The 25842-nt window shown below is 39.5% G+C and overlaps 1 protein-coding gene across 1 annotated transcript in view; it reads left to right on the top strand.

Annotated features, from left to right (window-relative positions):
- The window catches only part of NME7 (NME/NM23 family member 7), an 89960-nt gene that overhangs the window by 16098 nt on the left and 48020 nt on the right, over positions 1 to 25842 (top strand). Inside the window, exons 2-7 of the mRNA XM_066175223.1 lie at positions 1317 to 1424; positions 4763 to 4929; positions 10045 to 10155; positions 13811 to 13861; positions 16260 to 16467; positions 19731 to 19836. Of these exons, the coding sequence (XP_066031320.1) occupies positions 1317 to 1424; positions 4763 to 4929; positions 10045 to 10155; positions 13811 to 13861; positions 16260 to 16467; positions 19731 to 19836 (751 nt within the window). The remainder of the gene's footprint in view (positions 1 to 1316; positions 1425 to 4762; positions 4930 to 10044; positions 10156 to 13810; positions 13862 to 16259; positions 16468 to 19730; positions 19837 to 25842) is intronic.

Below are 25842 nucleotides of genomic sequence, written 5' to 3'. Positions count from 1 at the left end.
GTTTCTGCAGTACAATCAGACTTTGTTTGCCGTGTGGGGGGTACCATAAGAGCTGACAGGAGGGTGGGGCATTTGCTGGACAGGTACTAGTATTCATCACATTGTAAGATTCTGAATTTGTCCTTCATGATCTCATTCTTGCCTGCTCCTGCTTCTGTTAGGACTTGAGCCTGCGAAAGCACTTAGTCCTAAGGCAGTGGTAAGATGAAGATGCTGGAAAATTATGATTCTTTTCCTGGTGGTGTTTTAGAATAGTCATGGAAGCTTACAGGAACTCTGTCTTTTTGCTTATTAAGTGGTCTTTGTAACAACTGAAATGCTGCCCTTTTCTAAAATCTGAAGTTCTGAAAAGGCCCACATGCCTTTAAGTTAAACTCCCAGTGGTTCCTCAGTGTTTAAAGTGTGTAAGAAGAGTACAAATATGTGTGAAGTGTGGAAATCTGTGATAAGACCATGCTTGCCCTTAAAAGTAGCAGCCTGATTTAGAGGAGATGTGGGAATTAAAATTTAGATCTCCATTTAACTATTCTAGCTATCAAATAACTGATATTGCATCAATAACTAACAAACATGTACCACTAAGAGGAACGAGAATGGCACATCCCCGTGCTGTGCCTCACCTTTGTGCTTGCTTTGCTGGGAGCTGTTATCTTCCGAGGGTGAGGTGTGGAGAGGAACTAGCAGGTAGTTACACTTCTGGAATTACTGCAATCCATCTTCCTCATCTGCACTCCTTAGGGGCAGAAAATGCGTTGTAAATGAGGTCAGGCTATTTATGCTTTATGTAAATTTCAGGAAGTTAAGCAGTGAATCAATCTAATGTTGTCCTTAACTTGAATATGTTTATCTCATCATGAAGAGTCGTTTAGATATGACTAGTTAAGGAAGAGGAAAGTGTTTCCTTGTAGGATGTGTAGAAAATGTGTTAAGAGTCTGTAATTTAATTGTAGGTGAACTCTTTTTTTTTTAACAAAAGAAAGGAAATCAAGTACTTTGACTAAATTGAGAAGTCTAACAGCAACTTCAAGAGCAGTCCATGCTTCATGACTGGTGAAATCAGAGTAAGTTATGGGATTGTCTGTAAAACTGCCATGGTCCAAGTTCCATCCCATTTAAAAGATGATTGCTAACAAGTGAAAAGATGTCACCAGCTGTAGTAGGCAGGAGATAATATGCAGAGTGTGCAGGTCCATTTACAAGTGATTTTTTTTAACTTTTCTGATAAGAAATGAAGGAAGTTTTGATTTGTGTATTTTTTACATATAGACTATGTATGCTTTCTGTACTAGCCAGTTTTGCCCCTTTTCTTTTTCCAGAGTCAAGATGAGAGATATGCTTTCATTGCTGAATGGTATGACCCAAACGCTTCACTCTTTCGGCGTTATGAACTTCTGTATTATCCAAAAGATTCATCAATTGAAATGGTAAGGATGTGAGAAAAAAAATCTGTTGTCATAAATGTAATATCCAATTAAACTGTTCATAAAATGGCAAGCCATTGCCTATGCTTATTAATTTTCCAGGTAAGAAAATTTAATTTAAAATGTATCTTGCTCTGTTTCTAAAACTAAAAGAAAAGCAAAAATATGAGTTCACAGTGAAGCATATGGAATAGCTTCCACATTTATGTTCTTTTCTTTCTTAAAGCTTGCTTTGGTGTGGAGGGATTTAATTTTCACAAATCCGTTTTCTTTCAATTTCTACTTTGATTTCAGAATTGAAACTCAGCAACACTGGCCTACTGCTTGAGAAAAGTAAGCTGAAGCTAATTCCAAACAGGAGAATAAGCTTCAGCAGGAATTCCAGAAGTCTCTGAAAAGTAAAATGTAAAAGAGTCTTATGAAAGTAGAGGAAATGGTAAATGTGTTTTAATGAGAGGTAGGACATTTCTGACAGTGGGATCCAAATTTTTCATCAGTGGTGCTTGCACAGACCTTTCTGACTTGTGGTTCATACACCTAATCCCATTGCTTATTGACAGCGGTGAAAATCAGCATTTTGCACTAGCAGCATGCCTATAAAAATATGATATGTACTGTAAAGATAATCCTCGTGCCAACCAATGCTTTGTGCTTCCTTTTAGGAATAAGTAAGTGGCATGGACTAGTCTGTTCCGATTCTTAGTGAAGAGTCTAAGAATAGCCTAGGTTTGGATATTCACACTTAGTAATTTCATTATCAAATTTTAACTTCGCTGCTATAGAAATCAACTACAGAAATAAGAAATCTAGTGGAATTTGCCTTTTCTTACCCAAACTGCTCCTCACTGGATCAATAATACCCAGTTGTGTGTGAAGATGCACTTTTGGCAGTGATTACTAAGTTAGTTCTTAGTACAACGTCTGTATGTGCACGGTTTTTAAAATGTGAGTTTCTAATTTATATTTCCCAGAGACAGTTTAGCTGATCAGTCAGGAACTGTAATAATCTTCCTACACAACCATGTGTAGGCTGGCAAAATTGTTGTTCATTTCACCTACATGTCTCAAAACCGAAGAGCTTCCAAGGTGTTCTTGAGCTTCTTAATGCACTATCTATGTCTTGACAGACTTTTGCATTTTGTTGGTGTGCTCTTAGGTTAAAGTAGCATGGTGTGTACACAGTCATAGACTGCATGTGGGCAAGACAGGAATTAAAAGAACAAAAATGTATGTGAACACCCTTAGAGAAAGAATATCCCAAAATCACTTTTGGGGGTGAATTTGTGGACAGATAGTACATTTAGAATTCTTTTCTGGATTGCGGGTTTTTTTTATTATTTCTGCAGAATTTGGTGGTCTTTTCTTCTTTATTACTTCCTAATTCTTCTGCATCTTTTAGTACTTTACTGAGGACATGACAACCTGCTCTTACCTCTGACATATCTGAGAGAAGAGAGGTGATGGATATGAGCCAGCTTTTCCCCATATATGAGAAGGATGTTTCATCTCCTTTCCCCCATCCCTGACAATACCTCTGCCTTATCGCACACCTCACTTGAGCGTGGAGCAGAGCTCTTGAAGGCTTATGTTATATGAAGTCCTGAGCTTAATTTTCTTTCTGTCCTTCATGTCTTGTTTGGTGAAGTAGATTGACAGTGGTAATAATGAGAGAAGTTTCCAGCTTACTTTGCAGCTGTAAGAAGACAGCATAGACTTTTCTCCAAGGACAGCAAGCAGTTCTTTCAGTCAAACTGGGTCTCTTGACAGAGAGGCCCCATTCTCCGAGTTTTCCATAGTTAGTAACTCTCATGGGGAATTCCTAAAGCCCTAATAACTTTTCTTTCTACAAAGGATTTCCTAAAAACAGAGAAGAAATCTTTAAAAAGGACAGATTCTTAGCAAGAACTGTTTTGTTTTGGGTAACTTACTTCTGGAACAGTCCAAACAGTTTTATATTTCTTCTGCTGTGGCTTATCATTCAATTAACAAAAAAGTCTTTTAAACAGGTTCAAAAGTCCACTCTAAGGAATAATTCTTTAACACAGGTAAACCCCTTTTCTTCTTGAGAGGAGAGAAGCACCTCGGGGTGAAATAACCAAGGAAATACTCTGATTTTTTGTCAAGATATGGAAGAATTTGCTTATGGTTGAGACAGTTAATAGGCTTCGTGGCAAAGTCTGGGAGAAAACAAGTAGTTGAATTCAAGTTGGTTTTTTTGATTTTTTATTTTTTTTTTTACCATGTGGTCATTTCACTCCCTACTGCACTTGAATATGAACACTTAGTAGGAGCATGTATGAGGGGCTAAGGACATTTCAGCAGGGAGGGGTTCTTCCTTAAAATCATGCCTCAGCAGAAGGAAGTATCAAAATTATTTACAATTCTTTAATCTGCAAAGTTCTGGCTATCCTACAAACAATTACAATTCTTCCAGCCTTCTAACAGAACTGTATTCACACATTTCAGAGCATGGGATTTTGCTCTTAAATTTTTTTTTCCCTCCAAAATTTGTGGGAATGATGTTCTTTCTTTTAATGCCATTCTAGTGGATACAGCATTGCCGTGGAGGACAGCACCTGTAGGTCTAGACAGAAGGGCAAGTTTGGAAATTACTTTGAGGAGGACAAAGTTCCTTTCGTAGGCTTCCACTTCCCCAGGAAATGGAAGGCATCTGTAATATCTACTTGCAGTAATATCTAACTGTTCAGCAGGTTGACTTCTGTGTTTTGCCAGCCCACCCAGAAAACTGCACATTAATGTCTGGCTTCTTGCTTGGAATGATGATACATAAAGCTGAATTGTCCTGACAGGCTTTTGAGCTTGCAGCTCTAGGCAGTGAGAATATCTCAGCCAAGTGTTGCAATCATCTCTCTGTCCCTAATGCTGAGTCTTACACAGTCAAATAGAGCATAATATCACTGGAATGATGCCCTGAAGAGGAGACCTGCCAGTGTGTATCCTGATCGTTCTGATGCGAGCCACTGGGCTGTGAAACAGCATGGATGTGCTGGGGGAACTCTCTGAAACTGGGCAGAGGCATCCACCAGGCACCTGAGCCTTTCATCACAACCTGAATTAGAGCACGCAAATGACAAACAAAAAAAAAAAAATTTCAAAGTTAGCTGTTGGCCTGAGACTATTTAAATAGAATAAATTTGTAATTTTGGTTTAGTCTTCTAAGCTTTCTTGACGCACCTCTAATTTCAAAGGGCTTGGAATTAAATTGTTGAAGTGATCAGATTCAATCCCACAGTACTGTGGAAATTCCTAACAGTAAAGATTGAGTTTGCCCACAGCTGAATCTCTTGCTAAGGTAGCTTTTAATCCTATTCTTGCTGCAGTACGATGTGAAGAACCGTCGCACGTTTCTGCGGCGCACCAAGTACGAGAGCCTGCACCTGGAGGATCTCTACGTGGGCAGCAAAGTCACTGTCTTCTCCCGGCACCTCACCATCGTGGACTACGGCAACCTGTACACGTCCCGCAAGCTGGGCAGCCGCAAGGAAAGGTGACAGGGGGACATCTGGGGGTCTTGTGGCTGAGTTTTCCAAGTAGATGTTTGCTAGGAATGAGGTGTCTGTACTAATGTGGGCAGAAGAGGAGGTGGCTGCGTGTTTGCATGCAGTTTGAAGGGGTCTGGTTTTCTGGTGGCTGCAGAGAAGCAAAGTGGTACCTGCTTGTGGTACCACTACGTGGCCAGCTTCTCTGTGGTGTCAGCTGCTGGCTGCTCTAGGTGTCTTGGGAGAGAAGAGGGGGAGGAGGAAAATGGGTCTTATTCAGCTTCGTTACTCAGCCATGGCAGGCAGCAGCAGGGTTCTCGTGATTCGTGGATTCTCCTGGGGCAGAATTGATATGGTAACTGATGCATGCTGGGCTTGAAAGGCCTGGACCTTGTAAGAGTTGCAGCTGTCTCTCTGGGATCTGTGCAGAAGCCTAGTGCCTCACCAGTCTGATCTACTCTCTGTTAGTAGTGATGAATGAAAGTACCAGAGGACCACTCCCATTGTTTTTCCTCACTATGGACATTTTTTCTGACATTTTTTTTGAGCTTCTCTTAAGCTCTGTGTGCATGAGGACAGAAAGTACAGTGTGAGAATGTCAGTAAAAATTACTGGCTTGTTTGTTAAGACAAAGTTTGTTTATCATGGATGAAAGTAAGTCTCATATATTTGATTTAAAGACTTGCTTTGGAAAAGACCTTAAGAAGCCATCTGAGAGCAAATATTAGGACTAAGAATACAAGGACACTAAGGTTAATTCACAAGGAATTTAGGTCTGGTTTAATGGCAGTGCAAGTAATCTCTGAATTTGCAAATTAATAAATTTTTATAATTTCCTCCAGCCTTTTTGAGGAGATCACAGAACATTTTCTTAGGTATGATATTCCAGTGAGCCTTAATCACTTGTTCTCTTGCTCCCTCCCAGTAAATGGGCTTGTTTTGTACTCTTCTTGGAGAGTTGTACATAACCAGACATAGAGGAGGAGCTGCATGTTTTAACACGCATCTTTGTCTTAACTGCACAAAAAAATTTGGGGTGAAAATGCCCACCATAATACCTTTCCAGAGGAGTTCTGATGCTTCTGCAAGCTGGGGTTGGGCGTGGTGAAAGAGCAGCAAAGGAGGTAGAGAACACAAGGGGATGCATTCTGTGTATGTGGCTACTCTTTTTGTTCCTCTGTGCAGCTTTGGGTAGATTCCATCTTTATATCCGTGTAAAGTTGTGTATTTCCTGCTCTGCCTAAACTAACATAATCCCTGGTGCTCTTGCAGTGCTCGTGCAGTTATACCAGGAGAAGGCAGCTTATGATAAAATGACATTTTCTTCTTGTGAGGAGACCTTGCAGTCTACACGGCAGCACTGTAATTGTTCAATGAAGTGGTTGTTCTCCGGAGGAGGCAAATTTTTGTACTGCTCTACAAAAGGAAGAAAAGGCATTTATGACATGTCAGCTGTTTGGAAAATACTTTAGGAATGTTGGCTGAAAGATAACATAGATATTCAAGTGGTGTTACATATTCAGAATAGCCCAAAGGAACAGTAGTGAAAGGTGCCTTACTCAGGCAAGGGATCCTCCAAATCCAGTTTCTTCACAGGATCTTCCACTGAGTAAACAGGGTCATATTAAAAGAGTTTCCATGTGCAAAACAGTTGCATGTGAGTTATTTGTCTTCTTGGCCTGTTCCTAGTGGGTTTTACAGCAGTTATTAGATGTAATAAGATTTCTGCAGTGCATGATAGTTCCCAAAATGATCTGCAGTTGGAATTATATTAATGATTCTAAGGTTGCTGTATGAAGCAGAATGTTTCTCTGTCTTTTTTTTTGCTGTTGTGCTGTACAGGACTATTGGCAAACCAGTTTGACTTTGGAAATGCATTCTTTGGTCATGCAATGTGTGCTCAGACAGGCTCAGTGGAGGCCTTTGAGGGAGACTGCAGAGTGAATATAAAAAAAACCAACTTGAATGCTTTGAGTTAGGAGCATTTATTTTTGTCAGCAAAACGAGTGAATGTGACCCTAGGTATACAAAACTGATGTGTAGAAAAAGGCTAGATTTGCACAGGCTCTTTCTAGAATTAGAAAGAAATCAAATTGTTAAGACAGTTCTATTTCAGTTTCTATACGTACTTTTCTGAAGTCTTGGGTCAGTTTTTAAATATTGTTGTACTTAAGTGTTCTGCATTTCTGTTCCCCTCCCAGTGTATCACAAGAAAACCATCACAAACAATGACTAAAATGGTTAAGTCAGCATGTGCTTACTTACAGTGTGCCACATAAGGAATCACTGACATGGGACAGGGCTTTCTGTTTCTGTAGCCTTTCACTTGTGATCCTGGGTGGCTGTAACCTGAGGTAAACATTTGTCTGACCAGTGTGTCTTGTCTAAGTAGGCTTTACTTAGAGTCAGTATCACTGATATTGAAAAGGATGTTAAAAGACTTGTGTGTCACCCAGAAATACTTGTGTTCTGTTTTAAGTGGGATATGTTATTCTTATGCTTCTAGTAATTGACATAATCAGCATTTCTTCCCCTACAAGATATAAGCTACTGTACATGAAGCAGTCCTATTATTAGGTAGGTCTCAAAAGCATAGTCACAGTATGCTTTGTGCATTATTCCTTTGATCAGTTCTCACTTTCTGTTGTTTCAGTACTCATTGCAGTACTGTCACACAGTCCCTCTGAAAATGTAAGCAAGTGAGCCTAATTTTCCTTCTTTCTCCTTGGTTATTAAACATGAAACTGTTTTCAAATCCACAGTGCAGACTGCATCATGCCAAACCCCATGAAACATATTCCTAATTAAAACTAAAAATAGGGCACATGAATTGAAATCCAATCTCAGAAACAGTCTTCAGCATCCTGGAGTATGCTTTTTGTATCCTGCTTGTTTCTGAAAAGCTCATGCTGAAATGTTAAAGTTTAAATGTCAGTGTTAGACGAAAGATATTACAAGGGTTGCTCATTGCAGTTTATATTAATGTCTTCTAGGTAAATTGCTTTGTAATGCAGTATTTCTTTGCAAATTTGTAGGAATTACACTATTACTTAAACCCTTGAAATTAGAAAAGTAAGGGACAATTTATTTCTAACATTACCAGTCTGTCTCAAACCACCTGTGTAATAAAATAAAGTCAGAAAAAGTGTTCCTTGAGGAAATACAAATGATGCTGGAGATCCCATTCCAGGGGTTTGATCCTTATTGTTCCTGGGAAATTACAGTGCTGAGAACCTCTTTTGCTAGGATGCAGGTCATGCATTGTGTGATTCTCACTGGTCAAACCTGCAAATTTACCATATCACAGGGTGTACCAGGTGAATCGAGGCCCTCCTCCTTGTGGGCCATGATTCGCGTGGTACACCCTGTGATACAATAAATAATATCTCAAGATGAAGCTGTGAAATCCTTAGGGAAGAGGGGGCAGGCTGTAAGGCTGCATGGAGTGTGCTGGCAAACTGTGTTCAGTGCTGATGAGAGGTCAGCCTTTGCTGATCTGAAGATGGGGATAAACCAACTTTAGCCTGCACTGCAGTGGACTGAAGCACACTCTTGGTTGGCTGCTTTCATGCAGTTTCTGGCTGCAGCCTTAGTCCATCAGTCTTTGTATCATACTTGCCAATGGGTGTGAGGCTGAGGTGCTCTGTGTGTAGGAGCTTCGTGGTGCTTGAGGAAATGTGTTTGTTTCTGAGCTCTGAAAGCCATCTACGCCTCTCCCTTAGTTGCAGATAAAATGTCGCATATGTTCAAATCTTCCTGGTTACATTTCCTGGTCCTAACACCTCCCTTGCTTTACATTTGCTGTGAAATAGTCTGTCTCTTGCCAAAGCATCTGTCAATCTGGGGTCACTTAAGGTTCAGAGTAAATGTAGTGGAAGTTCATCCATCTCCTATAATCTCAGCATATTTGCCCTGGCTGGAAAATATTGCTGCTAACCTAAGGGCTGCTTTCCGTGCTATGCTGGTACATAAAATAGGACATTTGCAATTATTTGTCTTTCGTTCAAGGAAGTACTACAATAAAAAATTCCATCTTGGAGAGCTTTCTTTACTGGGAACAGTGTAAAAGACGGAAACTGCTCTTTAGGATTGTCAGAGATGTGGCGTTTCTGAGATGCAGGGTTGAATAAATCTGTTGGTTTGTAAGCCACACACATTTGAAGCTGACTCACCACAAGATGAATGCAAATAGAAAATACAATTTTACAGACCTTCTTTTTGTGCTTGTTATTTTTGATTAATAATATGTTTAGTGCTGATGGTGTTCTTGGTGCTATGCAAAGCTCACTAATAAAACTGCCCTGGCCCTGGGGATGCACAGCATAAAAAGATAATTACCCTAGAAGACAGGATGTACTTGAAAAAAAAAGATGTGGGGGAGAGTGTAGATTTTTGGATTGATGTCCCTTAGAATATAGAATATAGCTGTCAGTCAGTATAAGAGATGTAATCCCTCCTCTGCCATCCTTTTATTGTGTCTATTAACAGTGTCAGCTATTTGGCATGCACATTCTATACCATGAAGTTTTTATACTGTACCAAGCACAAGAAGATCTTCTTCTCACTGAGGACTTCAAATATTTTAAAAGTATTAATAAAACAATCATTTAACTTTGAGTTTTATGGGAGAGGCACATGTTTAAGTAATATTTTTAAATGGAATTTTAACAGCTTCAATTTTATCTGTATAATTAACATTAGGAAAAAAGGGAGCTGAGCACGCACAGGGAGATATTAACAATTCAGTTGTGTTCTAACCCAGAGTGAGGAGCTGTCGAGATACCAATTAGCTAAGAAAGAAGTGGTCAGATTGTGTGCTCTGAGAGCAAATGGAGAAGTTAGTAAATAATAACTCCTGCTTGGAATACTGTGAGCTGACTTGGATTAGAAAGCCAAGGAAATTATAGTGTGCAAAGTTTGTTCTTATCAGAATAATGTGTTGCACAGGCAGTCAAGAACAGCATGGAAATTGATGAGGCACTGGGACAGTGAATGTGTGACTGGCAGAATTTCTCTCTCAGACATGCTGGTTTGTAGTCTGAATATGAACCCAACATGCACACCAGATGCTCAAAGGAAAATCATGTCACCTGTATCTCTCTGCTATTTTTTTTTCTCCCCAGAACGCTGGCTTTGGTTAAACCTGATGGAATGTCTAAGATTGGAGAATTATTTGATATCATTATTAATGCAGGATTGACAATAACTAAGGCCAAAATGATGCTGCTTTCAAGGTAAGGAATTTTTAAATTTCGCTCTATTGAATTTAAATATTTTAACAATTAAGAATATTCTCTAAGAATAAAGCTATTCTGTGTTGTTCCATGTGTCAGATCCATTCCAGTAAGAGAGGTAACTCAATGAAACTCATTAGTTTCATAATTCTGTAGTTTCTGAAAGCTAAGTATTAAAAAGTGATGTGCAAATGAGTATGGGTGATGAAATATGTCTGCCCTGTATGAACCCAAGGTGGTTACCATAGCTTTAGCAATCCAGCAGTGTTTACTACTGGCATGTCTGTATGTCCTCACCTCAAGGCTTCCTCATACAGATGGTATTGCTGATGATAATAATGTTGTCCTTAAAGTATTTGCTTGCTCTCAGTAAATCTGTTGTCTTAATTTGTGCTCTCAGATTTGTGCTTTTTAATCACTGAAAGTCCTAGGCAAAGCAAGTGATCTTCTGATGGTGCAGGGTTGGACAGGTTTTACTCATGCATCTTCCTAGTCCCCCACCTTCAGTGTTCTCCACTTCTTATTGAGCCCCAAGATTTGAATGAAGGCGTGCTTCAGAGGAAAGAGAACGTAATTAATTTACCTTAGGAGACTTTCCCGGAGTTACTGCATTATTTCTCCATTGCTTTTTTGCCAAACCTATTAGTATGCAATGTATTTTTGGAAAGAAAAGCTCTGTCTTATATAGTACCATTTTCATGTGTTCTTATTGTTTATGTGTGAGGTCAGGAACAATTTTCCTTCACTTCAAAACCTTTTTGGCTTTCTATAATACTGATGAAAAATAACTATAAGACTTCCTCATCTTGTCTCTGCATGCACTTGCTGCAATGTCTGGATGGTACTGGTGCCAGATCCTCCATCCAACAACTCCAATTCACGAGTTCAAACAGCTTTCTAATGTTTCTTTACAATTCATAATGTCTTTCAAATTAGCTTTTGTTTGTTTGTTTTCTCTCTCCTGCAATCTGAGAGATTTGATCCTGAAGTGTTGTTTTGGGTGGTGCTTTATTTCATTGTCTGTCTGAGAAGTCAAACTATTAAGCCAAGTCGTGTGCTTTAGAGTTGACTCAGACTGAAGGGAAGAAATGGAGGCTTGAACTTTTACTGCCTTCTGCAATACAAAAATTTCTGGTTGTCTTGTATAATTGAAAGTAATTATTCATAAGCACAAGACTGGGCTGTGTTACTTAATGTATTTAAATAGTGTCTTGAGTATTTTGTGGCTTCTCTGTATGCTATCTACTCTGTTTCTTGGGACTGTGCCATTTTAAAATGATAGAACTATTGCTTTGCCAAAGTCTTCTACCCTTAGATTCCTGCAGGTTTGCTTGTTCAAATCATCATCATCTACTGCTTTCTTTAAGGGATTGTTAACAACGTTTGTCTGTCAATCACTGTTAAGTAGATTCATGCCTTCTGTAAAAGTTGTAGCCAAGATACGAAAGTGTGGGCAGGCACTTGCTTCTTCAGTCTCTTCCTTTAGTCCTGTGTCAGTTCAGTCTGTTACACATAGGTGAACACTGTTTTCCATTATTTGAAAACAGAGAACTGATAAGGAAATTAAAAGGGAACGAAGTTATACAACACAACTGCACTTTGATATTTATTTCAATGGGAATTGTTAACTGAGTAGTAGAGCTCAATTTGTTTCAGAAATAGACCTCTCAAATACTTCTTTGCAATCAGAAATGGTAATACTTAATTTCTTCACATACCTTTTTCATATTTGCTTTTCAGAATTATTTGGTGAATTAATTTCAGAAGAGGATTTTCTGGTGAACTAATGAATTGTAGGCAAACATTTTGCAGAGTGTAGGCTTGAAGCATGAGATTGCAGGGGTTCCTGTGTCTAGCATAAGTTTTACATCATGCTTCTGCCTTAGTTTGAAATGGAAGGGAAGCAAATTTACTGTATGGTTAATAAAAATACTTTGGATTTTGAATGGCTCATACTTATACTGGACTAAAAGCAACAAACCAGGAATTTTTCAGGTCATTTTGATAAAAAAGCTGGAGAAATATGTGACTGTTCAAACTTTGATAAATGGTAAGAAAATTAAATTCTTCTTAGGTTCTTCTTGATGTTATTTCTTTCCTCTGGCAATATTTGGTTTAAGTCTGGATTGCAAATGGGAGAGAGACATCTAAAGTTCCATTTCAGACGATAGAGCTATGCTTTTGTTCATACTTGGAATCTGTTATTTGAAAAACATGCAGGCAATTTCTGTCAGTAAAGAGAGCTGCTCAAAATGAGCAAACTCATGAAGACCAGAAAAAAGAAATCAGAAGACTGTGCTGCAGGTAAAAACAACTTTCTGATTTGGAATCTCTTAGTCACCCTACAGCACTGCTTTGATTATGAACTTTGTACCCAGAGTGGAGGTCAGCAATGCTGCTTTCTTTCACCTGTCAATCCTCTTGAAGAGCTTGTCCTTCTGTACAAATTCCAGCTTCAAAAAGTGGCACACACCAGGATTTGGAGGAAGCCAATACTAAACCTATGTTCTCAACAGGAATTCTGAAGCTGCAAAATAGCAGTTTTAGAGCTGAAAAACTCCATGGATTTTTCTAGCTGTTGCCATGCAGAAAAAGAAGTTCAGTAAGCAAGAGTAAAAAGTGAGAAGCAGCTGTGGAAAAAGACAGGGAAGAGAGCAGGTTGGCTGGTGGCAGGGGCTGGTGGGGTGAAAAGCCACAAAATGGTGTGTCCATTGGTGGATGGATGGTAGCTCTGCACTGTGGTGGTCCCCAAAACTTGTGTAGCTGGGAAGCTAAGCCCAGTGCTGGTAGGAGTGTGGCTGTGGCAATGCAGAGCTTGGGAAGGGCCACCACCCTGTCTGAAAAGGACATTGTTTTGCTTCCAGCACCTGAGGAAAGGCTGAGTAACAGCTGTGCTGCGCACACACTGGGTATGCCTGGTAGCATTTATTTGCCTGGCACTGTAAGGAGATGCCTCACTGCAGGAACTCCATTGCTCTGGAAGAAAGCAGTGTGTAGTCACTGCTGTGTTCCCTGAGGAGACGTGCAAGACCAAATTGAGTTTTGAAGTGTGAAAGTGTGGGAGAAATCCGGTTTTAATATGGAGAGCATTGTGCTGCCTGTGCAACTTGTAAGATTTCAGGACACTGAATGGAAACCAGGTTATGCAGTATTTTGTTATGCACCACTTTAATCAAACACTAGCCTTGATAAAGAAGTGTTCCAGTGGAGCAGATAAATTGTTTGTTTATGCTTTAAAACCAAACTTCATTAACCAATATCCCCACTCAAACTGATGGATGATGAAAGCGATGTAACAGCAAATGGCTTGACAAGAAGGTGACTCTGCTGCATTTATTTCTCAGCCTGAGAATGTGGGGACCATAAGTGACCCTGAAATGGGCTTTAGTAAATCCTTCTCAGAGCAGGAGCAAAAGGAGTTGTCAGCTATGCTGATAGCCACACAAAATATGACAGAAATTTAAATGTAGTTTCTGTTATTGGACATGAATACCCAACAAGTTGTCCAGCTTAGGAAGACATTGCCTGTAGAAACATGTTAGGAATGATATTTGAATGAATGATAATTGTGGTTTTTTTGGGGGGTGGTTTATATATATATATCTGTGTGTGTGTATATATATATATGTATAACTATGTGTTTTTACTTTTCCAGAAAAGAAGCAGCTGATTTCTATGCTGATCATCGAGCCAAACCTTATTATCAGTAGGTATATTGATTTCAGCTTGGTGTGTATTAGCTTATTTATTGAATGCACAAAATTCATTTACCATATTTGGTGCCACAGGACCATGGGAAAATCAGAGCTTGTCTTAGTTGAGTGGAGCCCTTTGCAAAACATGCACCTTTTCTTTTTCCTCCAGGGAGAGATCCTTATGTCAGCTATTCAAGGTTTTAACTCACACTTTTTACAACCCAGTGGTATCAGGGGAATGTCTTTTGTCCCTCAGAACTGAAAATGCTCCTAGCAGGGCAAAACTTCAAAGCCAAGAGAAGGGATATCTTCAGGATTGGGGTGGAGCTTGCAGATAATGAGAATTAGGAGGAACACTTAGTTGTAAGAATTGATTTGGTAACAAATACCTCAAATCATAAATAACTGAAAGGATAGTGCATGGGACAGTTTTTGTTGTACTGCTACTCTTGGACAAATGTCAAACTTCCATGATGCCAGACTGTTCCACCTAACGCGAGAAACTATAGTCTTTCCATAACTGACCAGATGGATGCTTATGACCCAGAGACTGAGTTGTTTCTACTTTCCCTAAAAGTGCCAGCAACTTTCTTTTCCTCCCTCTCCACTGGGCATTCTGCCTCTTTTAGGAAGAAGGTGCCTTGTGTTTTTCAGCCATGTTGGTGCCTGGCTTTGCACTGATGTGGTTGAAAGACCTGGTTTCAGTACTGTCACAAAGTGCTTGAGAATTAGCATTGCCTGCTGCTCTCCTGCAACAGCAGCTGATTTTTGTGGGCCCAAACTCAGGCCCTTCAGAGAGACATGGCCCCAGGCTATGTCTGACCATGAGAGGTCAGAGAATGGATGATTTGGAATTGCCTTTTCTTTGCTGAGTAAGCCTGCTTGAATATGTTGATAAATAATCAAGAATTTTGCCTGGAGTGTTATTTCACAGATGTCTATCTACACTAATGGTAATTGTCTGAGAAACTGCCTTTGTCCACTGTGATGTGCCTGTCTCCCACCCTACAATCCTATTGGCTACATCTTCTCTATAGAATTTTTCTCTAAATTAGAAATAAATAGCTCTAGAGCATTCCTAATCAAATAGAAACAAGAAACTTCAAGGCAGTAAAGTGTGAAATCTATAACTCATTTATATTTGATTGTGTGTCTTATCTTTAAATTCAGATTTAGTTTGCAAGTTCACTAGTCAGTGTAGGTCTAGTGAATAGTAAGGAAAAAATAACAATTATATTGTTTGGAAAATAATGGTTTTCATATTAAGGAATTTTAAAAAAATATATTCAAGAATTAGTCTGCACAGTAAATAGTGTTGTAGAAATTGCTTTTTTCTTGGGTGTACATATATATGTGTACTGTTTACCTGTCCTAAATAAGCAGACTCTGACCAATAGAACCTGACTGCCGATAGATTTTTATTGTGTTGTTGCTTTATGTAACTTTTCATAGTTTTAATATTGTTTCTTTTTCAAAAAACTACTAGGATTTCTCTTCTCTTCTTGACCAGTGATCATTAGGAAAAAGGCAGTAGGAGAAGCATGCACATCCACAATTATAATTGTGTAAAACTGTTCTTTTAAACAAAACAGTACAAAAACCAGAGTCGATGTTCTCCTTTGTTGGTTCTGTCCAGATAAGCAGTGAAAAAACAGGCTAATTGGTATGCGCGTTTTGTGAAGACACTGAATTATAGTTACGGCATTTTTTTTTAGTTTTGAAATGGAATGTTTGGGTTACCAGTTTTGGGTGGTTGTTTTCTATTGTGAGGTGGTCAGGACAGGAGGCAGGCTGCTCCTGACAACCTCTTCTCCTTACTTGGATTCATCCCATTACAATCACTTGAGTTATGCCAAGATGTAGTAACTCATTTTGTAAGGAAGTCCTTTATCCCATGCAAACTTCTCAATTCTTTCTCTTCTCTCCTACTTTGGACTTTGGCTGGGCAAAATCCATGGGAGAGATCTGTGGGGCAGTGGAAAATTCAGCTTGAAAGCAGTGCTGACCTTCTGTGCACATCCAGGTCATGTATGAGAGCCTTGAAATGCTGCTGTGTAGAAAAGGAAAGCTTAGGAATCATTCCTGTCAGACAGGTGGTTACCAGGGTCTCTTTTACTGTTACCAGGACACCTGTACTGATCCTTTAAAAATCCTTTTGAAATCTAAGACTTTACAGAGTAGCTTCAGTGAGTTTGAGTTATCTACATGTTGGTTTTTTCCTACAACCATAATAAGGGAATGTCTGCACATGACCTAATCTAACCTCTTCCTCAGAGCAGAGTCCACTTCAAAGTTAGATCAGGTTGTTCAAGGTCTTGCCAGGTTGAGTTCTGAGCATCTCCCCTGGATCATGTTTTTGTTGGTTTTAGTTTGTTGCATGGGTCACCGTGTGCTGTTTCCATTTTGCAGTGAGCTTCTCCAGCTTATAATGGGTGGCCCCATCCTTGCTATGGAACTCTTAGGAGATGATGCAGTGAGCAAATGGAGAGCAATGGTAGGGCCAGCAAACCCTGCGACGACTGAGAGTGATACACTGGACAGCATCTCAGAGAGCTTTGGACATTATGGCCTCAGAGATGCAGCTCATGGCCCAGATTCTGTTGCTTCAGCTGCTAAAGTAAGTTTCTGACTCCTTCTTTACTGAGGTTTATTTTTACTTTTATCTGCTAACAACCAGATTAGGAATTTCTCATTTTGTTTCCACACTTGAATTCAGAACTAGTTTACATATTCTTCACGGCTCCTTTTTAGCATGGAAAAATAAACTGTCTGAAAACAGAAATCTTGTTTATCACAAAGGTGAATCTTGGGAGCTTTGATCAGGAGAGCATGCCTGGTCATTTTTAATGTCTCTTATACATCACAAACAGTGAGTTAATTGCATAGTCTGTGTAGTCTACTTGTAGTCTACCAATGTTGGTCATAAAAAGAAAGACATTAAACAATTAAATCCTTTTGTGTCCTCTTGTGATTCACATTTCTGTTCTCCTTCACGATTCTCACTAGTGCTCTGCTTGCAGCCTACTTTGCTGTTACCGTTCAGAATGAAAAATTTTAAAACAGGCCACTTTGTGGTGCTTTGTGCTTTGAGAGGTAACACAGTGGACATGGCTTTGAGGAGTTTGGTTCTGTTTTGCTTTGTATGCAGTGTTTCCTTTCTCAGTGCTAAGAAAAAGCCCTGGCACTGGGTAATAGATATTACCATTTCTGTAGAATTAAGGTGACTTTTGTGTGAATTGTTGTGGGATAGATATGCTAATAAATGACGGCAAGAATATCTCATGGTTGATTGATGTGTTGCTGTGGTGTCTCATCTGTAGACCACTTTAGCTGGGGAAAGATACCAGTTGTTGGTTCCTTGATTCTAGTCTTCCCTCTGTTTAAATTGGAACAGCTGCAGTAGCACAGCTGTAGAGAGACATGCCTCAGAATACCTAATAAGCTGCCAAGTAGTGTATGCTAGAAAATCTGCCCAGAGGTCATACCCTGGTGGTGAGGGCAGAGTTGGGCAGCCTCCCCTTCTGGTGCTGTTAGGCTGTGAGGTGCAGCAGGCTGAGTGCAGAGCATGGGTGGTTTTCTGCTGGCCAAGCACTCACCTTGCTGCTCTGCCCTGTGTCTGAGCTGCTGGAACCTCTCCCTGTGCCTCGGGCTTTGGCAAGAGATCACATGTTGGACATGAAGTTGGCTGGCCAACTTGGTGAGCATGTTACGGACTCAGAAGGAGTTTGGATGAAAGTGGTCTTTTCTGATGGAGAGTTAGAGTCAGCAAAGTCTTTGGAGTTCTGGTTAAATAGTCGGACGTCTTCAAATATAAGGGTGGAAGTTTCTCTTTTTTCCTGCATACTGCCATGACAACTGTGCCAGCTTCTGAACTGAGAGTGTAGGAAAGAGTATTACCATAAATTCTTGGTTAGAAGCATAAGTGTGTGCCTAGGTTTTAGTTTGTTGTTCTTGTTGCATTTCATTATTTTTGAAATGCTGTCTGAAGGCCCCGTTCATCTGCAGCATTTTTATGATGCTGTAGGTGTGTGCCTCTTTGTGGTGTTACTGATACTTATCTTTAATAAATCAAGCAAAATTGTGAATTTAGTGCCCCTGTGGTTTATTAATGTAGTAGGCCTGGTATTATGGGGCTATATAGCTGTTGCTATGGAAACTAGCTGACTGTGCCTTCAGAAGATTTGCTGAAAAGAAAGAAATATAAGATAAAGAGACCTAAGTGAACTCTCCTGACAGAAAACTGAAGTCTCAACCACATTTAATGAATGCATTGTAAGCTGAACACTTAGAGTGGAAAGCTGCATTATTCTTTTGATGGCTAAATGACAAGTGAATGTCTCTGATACACTCTACGCTGCTGTCTCTGCAGGCCAAATTTTGTAATTTCTTTAGATCAGGAATAAAGGGTAAGGAGAATATTTTTTTTTTTTTAAGGCTCCACAGGATTGTAGTTTGACCTTTCATTATGCCTGTCCTTTGGCATTATTGAGTTAATTTCCTTTTATGAATTTCAATGGATAAAACTAAGTGTTAAATACTATACACATTTTACTGCCTTTTTCTCTCTACTTCTTTTAGAGAAAATAGCAATTAACAGAGTGGGACAGGTTCCTTGAATCATGCAGCATTTTGTCAGTAGAAGGATGTAAGGAATGAACCCTATTGTCTCAGGTGTGCCCACTTAAAATGTGGATTATTTGCCAGCAGAAAAGCAAAGGCCCTTTTGCCTTCTGTTGAAAGATCCATTGTCCAGGATCCATTGTTCAAGATCCAAACCAGGACAAGTTTTAATAGTGTAATTCTTGAGGGAAAGATTACAGAAATTGTTGAAGTGCTATGAGCTAAATGTGAGTCTATTCCATTTAAGTTGAGCTGGTAAATTAAGGGACACAATTCCAGGAAATGGCCTTTAGCACTGCTACTGTTATACCGGAAAAAAAATGAAATACATTTGATAGTAGTATTTCTTGGATGCATTTTTTTCTCTTAAATAGAAATGTATCAATTCTCTTGCTGAATTTAACCAATAGGTATGAAATGGAACCTGTGTTTTGCATTTTTTAATTGGTAAATCGTGTAACATATGTGAATAAATGGTATGGAAGAGGTGTGAAGCTGGCAGTGAATAGTAAAAAAATATCACTGAGAAAAGAAACCTGACTGCCAAGTTCACCCCAGCATGGTCTAAGACCCAAGGTATCTGATATCTAACTAATGATAGTGGGAAGAAAGAGATTGAAGGCAAAATATTCCTTTGATTTATGTGAGAAATCAAAGCAATTGAGTTCATCAGCTTTAATTCAGTAAGACTTTTTAAAAAATTATAGGGCAAATAAAGCTTGAGAAGTGACTCAGCATTTTAGAGACAATGTAGTTGTTTAAGACAAAAAAAAAAAAAAGGAGGTCAGTTTTGTGTATGGAAAGAAAACATACTGAGAAATGGATAGTAGTTGTGCCTTTGCTTATATAGTGGAAAAGATGATTTGAAAAAAGGAAAAATAAAATATGTGTATAAGGGAGTGGATTTGGAAAGATATTGAGGAAAGAGAGAGAGCATTGGTAAAACTGGGAACACCTCTACCAAATGATTGTTGCATCAGCATTTTGAATGCTCGAAGTGTGAACGGATTGCATTGCAGAACTGAAAAGGAAAACATTGCAAACTCCAATCCTGTTTTTATGATTGTAGCAATGATGCCAGAGAGGAAAAGATATATTTGAGATAATATTTTAGGGAAGAAGTATTTGTAGAAAAAACCTAATCTGCATGGAAGGTTTATCTTCTGTGATTATGGGTACTTCAGATGCTCTTACTTAGGATAAAAGCTGATGTGTGCAGCTAGATCAATCTAAAATGTGTTTAATTACAATTGTTTTCAGGAGCTGGAGTTGTTCTTTCCCTCCAGTGGAGGTCGTGGACCAGTCAGCAGTGCAAAATTCACAAACTGTACTTGTTGCATTATTAAGCCTCATGCTGTTAATGAAGGTAAGCAATGCAGATAGCAGAGGAGAAAGCAGTGTGTGTCCATTGTATCCATGATCATTCCTGTGCCCTCTTTTTGGGAGAATGAGACTGCATGAGTACAGGGTGTATTTCACAGTACATGCAAAGCTTGCAGATAAATTGTCTTTCATTCACATTTACTATTTCTGCAGTTCATTTCCATGAAGAGTGAGTGGGCCATGTGCTTTCCATGCAGATACTTGTTCACTTCAGAATAAGAAGGGAGAGGTGAAAAAGAGGAGGGTTAAAAGCTACATGAGGTTTGACATATCTTCTTGTGACAGCTTCCTGTGTCCTTGCTCCTGTCTGCCCAGCCCAGTCACCTGCTGGAGGTTAGCATCCTCCCCACAGAGTGAAAGCAGGACACCTGGCCATGAGCCAGGGCCCTCCACTCAGGCAGTAGCACGTCAGATTAAAACCACTCACAAGGGGAGATTTGTACTGTTATGAATCTTGTTCTGCTGAATGTAGTGGGGATAGAAAGTAGGAAAGGCTTGTTTATGAAAGTGAGCCAAAGACCTTAAGCATTTGGTGGATTCTGTGATGCTTTCTGTGCTGGAGAATGCCCTGGGAGTTTGCCATGTGAGTATTGGAAATGTTCAGTGCTGTACTGTTACCGTGCAAAAATAACCTCGCTTGTGTGTCCTCTACTTAGATCCAGGAGCATGTGTAGGAGCAGTGAGTGCAGTAAAATATTTTGACTCAGGCACTGAAACAGTCTTTTTGAATGCAGAATAAATATCACCATATGAGAGCATAGAGTTTTTTCTTAGTAAGATGCAGAGCACACTGCAACATTTTAATCACTTCTTTGTGGATAGCTTAAATGGAAACAGCAGAAGTGGCTGGAGCAGTTTCCAGGCCTTTCACACCTCAAGTGGGATGTCTGGAGAGCTTGCTGAAATAAAAAAAAGGCTTTCACAAGAAGGAGTTTTGTGGTTGCTACTGATAATGTGCCTGTTATCTCTTCCAGACCTTGCATGGTATCTGCTACTGATAAGTCTGCCATGCAGCAAAGACACAGTGATGTTCCTTTTACAGAAATATGGGCAGCAGCTGGGACTATGATTTTACCTAGCTACGTGTTTGCAGAGGAGAAACTTTTCTGTGACAGGATTGTTAGGGTCCCTCATTTGAGTGTAAAAATAGCAAAGTGAATGGCTTGGACTGGTTTTTTCAGATAAAAATTCTATTACATACAGAGGCTCAGGCTCTTATCTTAGTAAGCTCAGGTTTTCTCCTCCTATTTTTAATCTTTCTCATCTTTGTAAATTTCATAGTGTGCTGTCTGTTCCTTTTTTTTCTTGAACTTCTCTGAATTTTCCTGAGTTGCCAGAAGACTAATTGTGACCCTGTTTGCCCATCCCTCTGGGAGTGTGAACACCTTTAGGAGGGTGAGGGTGGTGAGGAGAGGAGGTATGGATGTAGGTAAACAAAAAAACGTATGTGCACATCCAGCTTTGCAGTGTGAGTGCTGGTCTTAATGTCCCCTACATAGTGCTGGCATCTTACACAGCCTGAGGTCTTAATGTCCCCTGTATAGTCCTTTTTCTCACACCACAGAGGGCTGGAAAGTCAGAGGACAGCTGCCAAAAAACAGCTAAAATTTGAAAGACAAAAAGTATACCTTGTGTGAGCATTCTCCCTCCATGCAGCTGTGATTACTACCCTCAACAGAAGGAAGAAATCAGAACTGACTTTTTTAAGTCAGCAAACTGTTCTAACACTTTGCTGTGGTTTAACGGCAGCTGGCAACCAAACCCCACACAACCACGTGCTCGCTTCTCTGGAATCAGGGAGAGAATCAGAGGAGTAAAAATGAGGAAACTTGTGGTTTGAGATAAGGGCAGTTTAATAGGTAAAGCAAAATCTGCACACACAATGAATCAGGTACATGGAAACACAGCAGCTGGAGAGGAAAGGAAATCCTGTGTGGCCTTCAGTGGGAAAAGGTTTGGCAAAGCCAGAGGCACGGAGAGAAAATCATGTGGGTCGAAGCAGCAGAGCCTCTTTTGCATTGGAGTTTTGATTTGTGCTCTACAAATTTTCAGTATTGAGTATCTAAAAATAAACCTTTTTGCAATTTCCTATGCACTGCTGAGGCTTTGAACTTGGCTATCTAATTACCATGAATATAAGCTGCTCATTGCATATTTACAATTACATGAAGTTTCATTTATGTACTTGAGTTTATACAGAGATTCAGTCTTTATTTTTGTAGAGACATTTGACTGAATTAATGATTTTAATTTTGCTTTTTGGCCCTTTTCCCCAGTGTTTGTTTTTCCTTCAGAGTCTATTGCATAACTGATTCTTAGAAGGAAAAGTATTCCTGGTTTTCTGTCCTGGAAGATGATTTGCTTTAATGGCAGCTGTAAACTAGGGTGCTTTTCAGTGAGCTTAACTTGCTTACAAAAGGCTGGATGTAATCTCTAGTTCATGCTGGTTAATTCTTGGGCAGAATACTTTCTTGGAAATGACTTTGATTGCCACAGCTGGTTCCTATCCAGTGATAAAGTAGAGGAAGATCAGTGTTGGTTTTATCTCTGGCCTTGCTGCCTCTCTCCTGATGGACATACAAAAGTGTCTGGTCCTGGCCAGCCAAGCACAGCAGGACCTGGTGCAGTGCCCAGGCACCTGAGAATTCCTATAAGCAGGAGTGTCAGCATGTCTGCCAGCCTGCAGGGGAACCCTGAAGCCTGATAAAGGGTGTTGAGGTACTAAGGTGAAGTTTAACTCAGCTGTCAAGAGTGCTGGTAATGCTGGAGTGATGGCATCACTGGCCCTCTAGGAATGTGTGCCATGCATGTCTCTTGAAGAAGTAAGGCCATAGCTATTTTGTCAGTCTGGTGTCAGCATAACATCATCTGTGGAGGATCAGAAATGGGTAGGCCATGGAAGGCAGTGTAGCCCGGAGCTCTGGACCAGACAGCTTTAGCTCACTGGTGGCTGCTCCCAGTGGAGGTGGAGAGCTTCCCTGGCTGGCAGCAGTGAGGTGGTGGCATTTTAACTCTGAGGAGGCTTTGCAAGAAGTCCAATTCATCTTCACTGAGAGCTAGAAGAATGCAAAAGCGACCTGATGCTACTCCAGGCAAATTTGTTCTGACCAGGGTTGCATCAGGGAGACATAATGTGGTTTATCTCCTCTAGAATCTGTTACACTTCTCAGTGTCTTTCAGTTTCTCCTCATCTCCTGAGACCAGTTTTCAGTCAAGGAGGATTGCAACTAATAAGCACAGCTCTAGGATTGTATAGTTAAGTTGTTTATTAATTCGAAATTTTTAGTGTGGGTCTGTGTTCTGTAATCCTCCTGCTTCTTGTTCTTCTGATACTTGAGATAAAAGGTCATAGTTGCAATCACTTAGACATTCTCTATTAGTCATTCCCCTCATGTTAGTACATCTGGAGGTATTAGCACTGGTGCTCAGAAGCCAAACTTGTAAATTTACCAGAATGGATAAACATCAGTTTAATGCCCTTAAGTTGATGGTTTTGTGAGCAGAAATAGCACCATATAGGTCACTGGGTAGGATTAACTTTTAATATTTTTATGTGTAACAGTTTAGTCATGTTTGCTGTAGGAAGTAGACTTTGGTATTTCATGAGTGGTTTTAAATTTCTTTGATGTGGCTTTTAGCTTCTTCCTTGGAAAAATTATCAGGAGAAAAATTTTAAAATAGCGATGATCAGGCTATAAAGGCTGAGGTCAGAAGTGTGTAATATGCAAACTGAAAGGTCTGCCTAGAGGCAAGGAAGCCTCTGTGATTTTGAGAAGTCCTAGGCATGAGACTAACTACCCAGACACGTTTGCACTCCTTGTATGTGTTAAGCTTGAGATTTTGTTCTAACATGTCTGGTAAGTTAAATCCTTTTTCCTTTTAATTAAAAAAAAAATACAGTGCTGTCTTCCACAGTGTTCTTCAACTAAAGAAAATTTAAATCTCATAGAAAATAAAAGGAGCAGGAATACCTTCTTGCCAAGTGGAAGAGGTGTTGTGTGGAAGTGTGGTTTTAGAGCTGTCCTGAGTGGATGATAAAACTTACAGAGCTCTTCTATATTACCTTAGTAGCTAGTGGACAGCTATAGAAAGTTGTAGAACTTTACTTTGATTAACAAAATGTTGCACGACAGGAAATCGTAAGAATCTTATTTCCTTCTTTATGTGAAGGCAGAAAAATTCCAATTGAGAGAGTAGTTTGTAGCTCCAAAGACAAACCTGAATGTGACAAAAAGAATACCAAGAACAGTAGTTCAGTCACAGGCAGGTACAGAAATAAGGTTTACTTACGTAGAATCTCAAATTAATTTAGAGTGTAAGAGAGAATGAGGAGAGGACTTTAAAACACGGGAACCCAACATTTGAGTGGATTTTCTGACTTACAGACAGCTGAAGAGCTGTCCTGACACACAATACACTTGATGCTCTTTGAAAGAGAGAAGGCATCACTATGAAAATGTCCAGTTCACCTCTGTATGATGCTAAGTATACTTACACGTGTGAGGTTAGAAAATTGAATAAGCTGGAAAACAAAAAGAGGATGGAATAGTAGAGATACAAATCTATTATCACTCTCAGCACTACTTATCTCATAGGTTTTCTCAAGTTTTCATAGTTTTTTTCTCAAGATAATTTGTACTCATTAGATACAAAAACCCTGGAAATGCTTTCCGTTTTTTACCCTTTTAGGCATAAGTTTGAGTAATTAAGTATTTTTATTTTCAGGAGACTAGAATTAAAACAGTTGTCAGAAGACTGGCTTGAGAAAAAATGAGGAGTAAAATTTTCTTATAAGTAATCTGAAAGCTCATCTTCTGTCTGTGATAAGTGTGCAGGTAATAGAAAAGTGAAGTGCAGATGCTGGGGAGTTTACCTCATTGTAGGCAGAACCTTTCTTTGGATTTTGTCTACAAGACTGAGTGCTGTTCCAGGGAGCATCAATGCTAGCCTTGATGCACTGAGCAATTTGAAGTCTGGAAGGAATTATTTGCAGATAGAATCTGCAAGTGAAAAAAAAATATTGTGGAATGAACACAAATCTTTGCAGATACTTCAGAGTGGATGGTTTGAGATGTGACCTCAAGGTATTCCCACATGCAATATGTCAGTCTTAGTGCTGCAGTCATGTGAGGACTAACTAGTAAAACACTGTGCTTTCAGCTGTAGGCATTCTTTTGCAGACAGATTTGCCCAGGGAGGAGACATACTTATGTCAAATGAAATGCCGTTTGTTTCTTATGTTTTCCTTGTATATATATAATATTTAGGGTGTTGAACCATTTGGTGGTGTCTAGTGGTGCTGGGGTTTTGTTTTGTTGGTTGGTTGGGGTTTTTTTGCCTTAGAGAAGGTAGGAAAAAGTGATTGAAATGAAAACAACCTACTTTGCCACTTCATCACCATTTTTTAGAATAGAAAAAAATCAGCTTTCATGAGATCAGTCATCCATATGCTTCCATCTGTGTTTTTCATTCTTTGCTGTAATTGTAATGATGGATATTCCTTACCGGGGATGTTTGGTTTTGAAACCAAGCCAATAGTGTTTCTTGTTAATTTCTGCCTAAAGTTTTAGCACCTTGGCATTGGTTTCCCAGCTTAGACTTATTCTGGATTTCAGTGGGTAGTGGGGAAGTGACATCTGTATTTTTGAAGTATGAAAAATATATTTTACATTAGAATAGATTTTGGTGGGGAAAAGGTGAACTGAGTTTGAAATCCTTTCTGCCAGTTTGAGACAGGAAAGAAGAGGAGGAGATACACTTCAGAGAAACAAACAGATCAAATGGTGCAGCCAATCCTTGCTGAAGCTCATAAGTATCCTCCAGCTGGAAAGAGTGTATTCACTGCTGTGTGCAGTAGCCTTGTATTGGTGGTGCAGGGACCATGGTATGAACGTAAAAAAAAAAAAAAAAGAGACATTAGAAATGAGTGTTGACTACTGCATTTTGGGATTTTCACTTGTAATGGGTTAGAGAAAAGTCCATTTTAAGA

The sequence above is a fragment of the Chamaea fasciata genome, unplaced genomic scaffold (genome assembly GCF_029207755.1).
Source record: "Chamaea fasciata isolate MVZ Bird 193981 ecotype frontalis unplaced genomic scaffold, bChaFas1.0.hap1 SCAF_2, whole genome shotgun sequence".
NCBI lineage: Eukaryota > Metazoa > Chordata > Aves > Passeriformes > Sylviidae > Chamaea > Chamaea fasciata.
Note: the sequence above shows the minus strand (reverse complement) of the source record. Positions and strands in the feature narration are given on the sequence as shown.